Source organism: Loxodonta africana, chromosome 22, assembly GCF_030014295.1.
Source record: "Loxodonta africana isolate mLoxAfr1 chromosome 22, mLoxAfr1.hap2, whole genome shotgun sequence".
In the NCBI taxonomy this organism is placed as follows: Eukaryota; Metazoa; Chordata; class Mammalia; order Proboscidea; family Elephantidae; genus Loxodonta; species Loxodonta africana.
Genome location: NC_087363.1, coordinates 56,666,141 through 56,675,995, shown reverse-complemented (window position 1 = coordinate 56,675,995; position 9,855 = coordinate 56,666,141). Strand labels below are relative to the sequence as shown.

The 9,855-nt window shown below is 45.1% G+C and overlaps 1 protein-coding gene across 1 annotated transcript in view; it reads left to right on the top strand.

Annotated features, from left to right (window-relative positions):
• Window positions 1-302: 302 nt before the first annotated feature.
• Window positions 303-9,855, top strand: part of GXYLT2 (glucoside xylosyltransferase 2) — a 106,929-nt gene continuing 97,376 nt past the window's right edge. The window contains exon 1 of the mRNA XM_064275011.1: window positions 303-577. Within this exon, the coding sequence (XP_064131081.1) occupies window positions 303-577 (275 nt within the window). The remainder of the gene's footprint in view (window positions 578-9,855) is intronic.

Sequence of the window (9,855 nt, the reverse complement as noted above, 5' to 3'; positions counted from 1 at the left end):
TTGAGGCCGTGCTACCTGAAACCGGAGCTCCTGGGGGCCGGCGGGCGAGCCGACGGGCGGCTACTCCACACAGTACGGTAGGCGCGGGCTGCTCCTCCTCGAGCCCCGCTCACGCCTCCTCCCGTCTCTCCTCCTCCGCCGCCGCCCGCTCGCCGGCCGCCAGGGTCCCAGTCCCCGGCGGGCGGGCGGGCAGAGGAGGCGGCTGCTGCGCTGCTGCGCTCGCCTCGCCTGGGCGCCCGGCGCGCCGCGATGCGCAGAGGGGCCGCGCCGCCCAGGGGCCGCCGCCGCCGTCGCACCGCACCATGAAGCTCCGCAGCAAGGCGGCGGCGCTGCTCCTGCTCGCGCTGGCCGCGCTGCTGCTCGCGCTGCTGTCCCTGCGCGCCGGCCGCGCCGAGCCCCCAGCGCTGCCCGCGCGCCCCGCCGCCGCCCCGCAGCGCCACCTCGCGCCGGCCCCCGCGCGCCGGCCCGCGCCGGCCGCCCTCCCAAGGGCCGACCCGGGAGCCCCGAGGCGCCGGCCCCGGCGTCCGCGCCCCCGAGCCGGCCGCCGGGGCGCGGCGAGCCTGGAGAAGTTGGCGAGGTGAGTCGTGGCAGCCCCAGAATCCCATCTGGGGACCCTCGCCTCGCGCCTTCCACCCGTGCCAAGTCCAAGCGAGGCTTTCTCTGGGCTGGAGGGACCGATTCCAAGTTTCACCCCCGGGCTACCCACTTCTGTTTCTTACCCCGCTGGAAATGCAGAACCACCTTCTAACAGCGCACTGGCTGATCATCACGTACATTTTTGAAGAAGTGTCAGGGAAAGTGGTTTGTATATCCTCCCCCCCACCTTTTTTTTTAACTGTCAAGGCGAGGCGTGTTTTTGCATTCTTGCAAACATGCGCTCTTTGTTTAATTTTTCAAAAGCCATCACGATGCAAGAATGCTTTATCTAGTTCTCATATTTCACTGGAGAATTTTTACTGAAAACTTAGATCTGATTGAGTTGGAAAAGTTAGACGTTTACCAAGGACCTCCTGTCTCTCGTTCAACCTTGAATACCCCCGTGCTTAGAACAGAGGAGGCACTCGACCTAAGTTTATTAAAAAGAAGTTTCTCTTTGGAGAGGAGTGATGCGTGGCACGGGAAAGACGGAGGGGGCGTTTTCCTGTTCCTCGTTCTCTTTCAGGCTCCAGCTTGGGTAAAGGGCCGTACAAGAATAAACCATTTACCGTAACCTTCGACATTATCTTTGGTATTTTCTGGGAAGCCTAACGCGCCGCGGCTTTTCACCAGCGTTTTATCTTTGGCCTTAGGGTTGCTGGAACGGCTGCAGGTTAGGGATTTGCGTTAATTTCCTTTGTTGTGGAAAGGTTTTTAACAAACCCCTCGCCTTGTTGCGGGTCGGTTACCTCTGCCCTTTCGGAGCTGTTGATGTTTCTAACTGCTGCTGCAACGCCTGCGTTTGCTGGTTAATTACTTGAAACGAGTTGAAGAATTCATTTTGACCATAATGACCAAATCTGTTTTTGGCTTTTTTACTGTAATTAAGAGAGAAGACATGAGACCTCAGAAAGTAGCTGTGTCAGCCTTTCTGTCTCTTATGCCTCATAAGAAGTGTACAGTTAGGGACTGACAAGTTTTGGGGGGGGGAGGGAGGAACCAAAGATTTATGGAATCGCCTTTAAGTATTTACAACACCTCACAAGTCCTTATGAATATACAGTACGCACTCTTTAAAATAAGGATATTTCTGTTAAGAACTTAGTAGGATTTTCTGTCTTATATACTGAGATTTCTTATAATAGGTGGTCTTAGGGTTCAATTACAAGTTTACTGTGATTTTTAAGTTTGGTGAAACAATTTGTAAGATAATAATGAGAGCTGACAACCATTTACCATAGCTAACTTACTGCCTGGCCCAGTGCTAACAGCTGTACATAAAGCTAGTCATCGTTAACGCTGTTAGTTGACATGTCTTAACTATGTAATCTGCACCGTAACTCTAGGGTGGTGCTTCTCAAAGTGTGGTCTTTGTACCAGCAGCACCGACATCACCCGGGATTTGTTGGAAAACAAATCCTTGGTCACCAACTCAGCCCTGGTAAACCATGTAGGTGGGGGCTCAGTAATCTGTGTTTTAACAAACCCTCAAGGGGATGCTGAGGCACACCAAAGTTTGAGAACTATTGCTCTGTGAAGTAAGCACTAATATTATCCCCATTTTACAGATGGGGAAAGTGTTACACAAGGTTAGCAGTTTGGCCAGGGTTCACAGGTAAACCAGTTGCTGTTGAGGTGACTGGGACTCACAGTGACCCCATGTGTGTCAGAGTAGAGCTGTGCCCCAGAGGGTTTTCAGTGGTTGATTTTTTGGAAGTAGACCTACAGGCCTTTCTTCTGGAGGCACCTCTCAGTGGACTCGAACCTCCAAAGTTTCCAATAGCAGCTGAGCACATTAACCGTTTATACCACCCAGGGACTTAAGGTTCACAGTATGTGATAAATAAGAATAAAGATTCAGGCAGCCTGGGCTCACCTTGGCTCTTACCTGCTATGCTGATGTCAGGCAACCGTCTTGCCTGCATTTCTTAGTTTTTCTGAGGTTTTTCTAAAGAAACGCCGTAGGTTTTTTGAACTGTCTCATTCTTCAAGGTGCGAGGAACATTGGGGCAGCATCTTCTTGTCTCTTTCAGAACAAATTGTCTCTGGCTAGCAGCAGATCATGAACAGAATCCAAATGGATGTTTTAGGGAAGGACTCTTTTCATGAGCAGCAGAACCTCCTGAAGCCATTTTTCTTTTTGAACATATCTCCTAGATTATCATGGAAATCATGGCCAACACCATAGGAATAAAGAACAAAATTAGAAAACTCGGGAAAGGAGGGGAAAAAGAAAAGCCACAGGAAGTCTCAGGCTCGTATGCATAAACATGAAAGTCTAGTGTCCTCTGGAGAAGTTGACATTTTCTGGGATTTATTTATTATTTCTTTTGCTACCTCTACAGTCACGGCAACAGAAGATTCTGGAGTAACAAGGGAGCAGGAGGAAAGATCACTGCATGGCTGCTTTAATTGCTTTCCTAGTCCTGCCTGGGTTAAATTTTTTGTGGTTGAGGAGGAATTTCAATTTTAGAGAGGGAAAAGAGAGCCTCGTGTTTTCAGAGAGCAAGTGCTTTAATCTCTTCACATGGCTAGGATCCAAAAGAGATGAAGGCTACGTGAGCTCATTTCTCGGGCCTGGGGAGGGTCAGACTTGTGGTTGGCAGAAAGCTTGGAGTTGGATGTGACACAGTCTACCACCTGCTGACCATCCACAGCTCGGTGCGTGGCCTCCCCCAGGGCACTGCTGTAAGTGAAGTTCTGCCACGTCAACACAGGAAACACAGCCTTCTCCTTCCACATCTTGTTTTCATTTCGGAGAAGTTTCCAGGGACTTGCCTGGTTAGCAGGCCGACCCTACAATTTTATAACTACTCATTTGTAGGCATTCTGTCCTGCGGCAGCCTCCCCTCTCTATAAATATAAAGCCAGGAGGTGAGGTCTGAGCTTTTAGGTCAAGGATGGGATCCGAAAATGGACACTGTGCTGTTAAGTAGCAGTCTCAGTACACAAGAGAAATGAAATCTTCCTTCCATTTTGGTTTATTGGTGATTTTTACCTGGCTGACTTCCAAAAAGAATTTGAGATGACTTACAGTAGAAGACACGTATACAATAAGGCCGTTGAAATAGTTATAAAAAGTGAAAAGTCATAAAGAGAAGGGGGGAATAAGTTCTGTCAAAAACTGAGGCCAGTATTGTTATGAGGATTAGGTCTTAAATTTAGCTCTAAGCTTCCTGGCAGCCACGTCAAAAAGGGAATCATAACGGGCTGCCTCGTTTTCACTGAATGAGAAAATGAAAAGTTTATCCAGAGAGATGATTTGTGTTTTTCATGGAACCGAATGCTAAAATGAGAATTTTACTTGGGAGTAGTCTTTGGAGGACCATCTGTCCAGCTTGCCTCTGAAATATCTTCTTTGAGCCAACATACGGAAAAGGTAGTTTAATGTAACTGTCAAGGTGATGTAAAAAGAGAATTTGGCATCTGAAGTCAGGCCAACTGGGTTCTAGTCCCAAGCCATTTTACCTCAATTTCCTCATGTCTGAAATGAGGGAATCAATCCAAAAGTTTTCTAACATTTCTGCCAGCTCTGACACTTGGTGATCCTGTGATGAGATCATCACACTTAGCTGCAAAACCCTAACAATGTCTATTACTTAGCCCTGTGAGCTGTCTCTTGCAAAATCTCTGTTTCTCATTTATCAGCTCCAACCTGAAACTATAGCTGATTACTCAACTTCAGCCCTCTCTTGAGCTTCATTCTTTTTCTTTTGGGTTGGCCTGGATATTGCTGCTTTCTTTCAACCTTTCTTTCTTTCTCTCTCTTTCTTTTATCGTGGTGAAAGTATACACACCAAGACATTCCCTAGTACAGCAACTTCCACATTTACAATTCAGTGACATTGATTACATTTTTCACGTTGTGCCACCATGTTCCCCATCCTTTTCCAAAATATTCTACCACAATTAACATAAACTCAATACTCTCCAAACAAAAACTCCCTGTTTCCTTCTCCCTTCTGCCATTAATAATCTCTGATTTCTGTGTATTTGCTTTTTTCCTATAAATGAGATCATACAGTATTCGTCCGTTTGCAACAAACATATTTTGCTCAGTGTAGTGTTTTCAAGGTTCGTCCGTGTTGTGGCATGCATCTGAACTTCATTTCTCTTTATGGCTGCATAACATTCTATTGTATGTATAGACCACGTTTTGTTTATCCATTTGTCTGTTGATGGATATTTTGGTTGAGTCCATCTTTTGGCTGTTGTGCATAGTGCTGCAGTGAACACTGGCATACAGGTTTCTGTTTGCCTTGCTGTTGCCTTTCTTTAAAAAGGTGGTTTCTAAGGCAGACATAGGCTACCTCTCAGCCCTGTGGTGTCCCTCTGTCATTTTATTCCACAGTCACCCAGCAAGTGTTTACTGAGCATATGCTCAGTACCAGGTGCTCACTGTACAGTGGTGAATGGCGTTGCTGCTCTCCCAGATTCATCGGGCGGGGGGCGGGGAGGGCAGAGAGAATACAGAAAGAAATAAGTTATACTTGGCAGCTTCCCTTGCCGCCCCAGTGAGAGGAAACATGTGTACTTGCTCATCAAGAGTCACCGTTTCCTGCAGTTCCTTTTGTTTTCTGAGATAAACTTTCTCAGAGAGTTAGTTGGAATAAAGGTCTCATTAAAGACAGATGGTGTTATATAGCAATCTACTAAGTCTGTGGCCCTAATTAGCTGATAACCCCAGAGCACGTCAAAGCACGTTAAAGGTTTCTGGATCATGCGTACCGTCTGTGATATTATTATGCAGCTGTGAGTTTTGATTTTTGTGAGTTTTGATTCTGTTCAGAATTCATTTTTAATCAATTGGTCCATGAGTTCTTTCTTTCACTCTCCATGCCTACCCAGTTTGTTTGCTCTCTTACTTCTATCCCAAAATACAACTCCGGTCCCACCATTTCTAACACTTCCACTCAGAGACACCATCTGTCTTAGTCATCTAGTGCTGCTGTAACAGAAATACCACAAGTGGATGGCTCCAACAAACACAAGTTTATTCTGCTAAAAGTCCGAATTCAGGGCGTCAGCTCCAGCGGAAATTTTTCTTTCTCTGTCAACTCTGGAGGAAGGTCCTTGTCATCAATCTTCTCCTGGTCTAGGAGCTTCTCAGCACAGGAACCCTAGGTTCAAAGGACATTCTCTGCTCCTGGCACTACATTTTTGGTGGTATGAGTTCCCCCGTCTCTCTGCTGGCTTCTCTCTTTTATACCTCAAAAGAGATTGACTTAAAACACAACCTAATCTTAAAGATTGTGTCCTGCCTCATTAAAAATAACTGCCACTAATCCCACCTCATCAACATCATAGAGACAGGATTTATAACACAGGAAAATCACATCCGTTGACAAAGTGGTATGCAGTCACACAATACTGGGAATCATGGCCTAGCCAAGTTGTCAGACATTTTGAGGGGACACAGTTCAATCCATGACACCATAATCTCACGCCTGGATGCCTGCCGTAGTCTCTTCCCTGGTTTGCCTGTTTCCACTCTAGCATCCTCCACAGTCCATTTGCCATACAGCTGCTGGAGTAATGTTTTAAATATGTAGACCAGATCCCATCACTCTGATGGTTGAAGCCCTCCAATGACTTCCTGTCACACTGAGAATAAAATTCCGTTTCTCAGTGTGGCCTTTGAGCACTTGCCCCATCTCAAGCCCAGTTAGCTTGATGGCCTCATCTACTGCTCCCCACCTCGCTAGCTCCAAGTCAGCCACACTGGTTGACAGATACCCTGAAGGGCTCACACCTCAGTGCTTTCACTTGCCTGTCCTCGGAATGTTCTAGCATGGCTAGCTCCCTCACTTCTTTCAGGCCTGTGCTCAAATGTTTCCTCCTTAAAGAAGTCTTCCTGGCTGCCCAGAAACACAGGATCCTTCGTATCATTCTCTACCCCCTTTACCCTGCTTTAGTTTTCTTTTTACATAAAAATTTTACATAGCAAATAAAATTGTATTTTGTCTACCTCCCCCCGCCCCACAACATGTAAACATTACTTCTTATTGATTGCTGTATCCCTGGCATCTAGAACAGAGATCTCGTAAGAAAAACCCCTTGCCGCCGAGTCGATTCCAATTCATAAGGACCCTAAAGGACAGAGTAGAACTGCGTTTCCAAGGAGCGCCTGGTGGATTCTACTGCTGATCTTTTGGTTAGCAGCTGTAGCTCTTAATCACAATGCTACCAGCATTTCCAGAGATCTCATAATAGATAATAAATATTTGTTACATGAACGACGAATGAATGAATGGAGCACCACCTCATGCCAGCGCTATGCTACGGCTTTATCTGTATTAGTAAATGAGATATTATTTAATAATATTCAGAAAAATCCCATACCTTTTAGGAGAGTAGTGAAGATGTTTAAAAATATGCTGACTCAAAGCGACCCTATAGGCTAGAGTAGAACTTCCCCCTAGGGTTTCCAAGGAGCACCACTGCTGACCTTTTGATTAGTAGCCGTAGCTCTCAACTGGTGCATCACCAAGGCTCCAAATGACACATTATTTAATAGTATTCAAAACAATCCCATACCTTTTAAGGTGATAGTGAGGATCTTTAAAAGTATGCCAGGCACTGTATTAAGCACTTCACATGCATTATTACATTTGGCCTTCACAACGACCTATGAAGTAGGTACTATTACTGGATAGGACAAGTCTCCTTCAGTTTCAAGTGGTAGAAACTCAGCTCATATCACTTAGCACAAAAGGGGATTTACTGGCTCATGAAGCTGGCAAGTGCAGAGGAGGTAAAGCTTCAGTCACAGCTGTATCCAGGCTTATAGCCATCTGCTTCCTTCTGTGTAGGGTCACTCTCAGGTGAGTTTTCTCCATGTGATGGTTCACAGCATGCCTGGGCTTGCATCTTCTCCTTTAATAACCTCTAACTAAAACACCCAGGGCTTCCTCTACCAGCCTCACTTGGATCACAAGCATATTCAGCCATTGATAGCCACACCTGGGCCATGTATGTACAGCTGGGGGTGGGGGCCCAGGGAATGATCCAGAAAACAGAAGAAAAGTGTTTTTCCCAAAGAAAATTGAGGTGCTCTTACCAAAAACTCCTGTATATGGATGCTAGTCAGAAAAGCCAAAAACAAAAGCAGGTATCCATTATAATCAGTGTGCCCATTTTACGGATGGGTAAACTGAGAGTTAGAGGTAGTTAAAACATTTGCCCCAGATGGGACAGCCAAGGGACAGACTTGGGATATGAAGCCAGTCCATGTGCTTCTAGAGCCAAATTGCTAACAACTGTGCTATACTTTGGAACAAATCTCGAAATCAGAACCATTTGATTGCTTTCTAGAATTCCTTTGTAAAAGATCCCTTTAATAAAATCTCTCTCTCTTAAAATTTTTTAATAGACTTTATTTTTTGAGCAGTTTTAGGTTTACACAAAAATTGTGCAGAAAGTATAGCGTTCCCATATATCCCCTCGGCTGCAGTTTCTCTTATTGTTGACATCTTAGGTTTACAATTAATGAACCAATATTGATATATTATTATCAACTAAAGTTCATTGGGGCTCACTCTCTGCATTGTACAGTCCTTTGGGTTTTGACAAATGCATAATGCCATGTGCCCACCATTACAGTATCATGCAGAACGGTTTCACCGCCCTAAAAATGCCCTGCACTCCACCTATTCATCCCTTCCCCAGCCCCCTGGCAACCACTGATCTTTTTTCTGTCTCTATGATTTTGCCTTTTCCAGACTGTCATATAGTTGGAATCATAAAGCATGTAGATTTTTGGCTTCTTTTACTTAGCAACATGCATTTAAGGTTCCTCCCTGTCTTTTTGTAGCTTGATAGCTCGTTTCCTTTTTATCGCTGAATAACATTCCATTGTATGGATATACCACAGTTTGCTTATCCTGTTGAAGGACCTCTTGGTTGCGTCTAGTTTTTGGCAATTATGAATAAAGCTGTGTACAGGTTTTTATGTGGACATATGTCTTTATCTGATTTGGGTAAATAGCTAAGAGTGTGGCTCCTCGATCTAATGGTAAGCCTATGTTTAATTTTGTAAGAAACTACCGGGCTGTCTTCCAAAGTGACTACACCATTTTGCATTTCCACCAGCAATGAATGGGGGTTCGCTCTCTATTTTCATAATTGAAATCGTTAGTATTTATAGTGGAAGAAAGGCAGGTTGCAAAAATGATCCTTTTTTAAAAAAAGTTATGTATTTACACATTTATACACGCACACACACACACACGCACGTAAGCACACTGGGTTAGCTCTGGAAGATGATACACCAAAATGTTAATGGTTACGGAATTGGTACTATGGGTGTTCCCGCCTTTTTGCTTGTCTGTATTTTTTAACTTTTCTGTGATAAATACATGCGTTACTTATATAGTTTATAAAACAACATAAAATGGATTATCATAAAAAATTTAAATCTCTTACTGGCCTGAGGCGTAGAAGGATTGAAATTAGTTGGGGAGACCGTTTGATTCCTTTTCTTCCCTTTATATTGCGAAGTCCGTCATGCTCTTTTTTTATGAGATGAGACAGAAATGTCCGTTTGCAGAATAGCTAATACTCATTCTTCTCCCTCGGATGTCAGCAGCCATTTCAAACTAGCACTCTTGGTTCGTATTTTAAAATCTCAATAACATCTTAATTTGAAAAGAAGAAGGAGGTAGAGAAATAGAACCTCCTGTGTCAGGAACAATCATAAGGGAGAGAAAATGAAATGAGAATTAGTCCAGGCACCATCATAAAATCTGGGCAGGAGCGGGGGAACAAACACAAATGCACAGGACCTGAAGTCATAGTGAATGTTGACCTCTAAGGTGGAGTTGATGCTGGTGTTACCAGCTGTTGTGGGGATTGTGTCCTGCACAGGGCACCCCGGGAGGCTGTGAATGGGGGCCTGAAATCCAGTCCGGGCTTGGTTCATGGAGCTGGGAGCCTTGGGTAGAGGCTTCCTCTGTCCAGAGGGGGTGACTTTTCTAATTCCCTTAGGAGCCCCTCGATGATGCAAACAGTTGACATGATTGGCTGCTAACTCAGTGGTTGGAAGTTCAAGTTCACCCAGAGGTGCCTCAGAAGAAAGGTTTGGCAGTCGACTTCCAAAAAATCAACCAGTGAAAACCCTATGGAGCGCAGTCCTACTGTGACACACATGGGGTCGCCTGAGTTGTAATTAACTTAATGGCTTCTGGTTTTTTGTTTGTTTGTTTAGGCTAATGTGGCCCC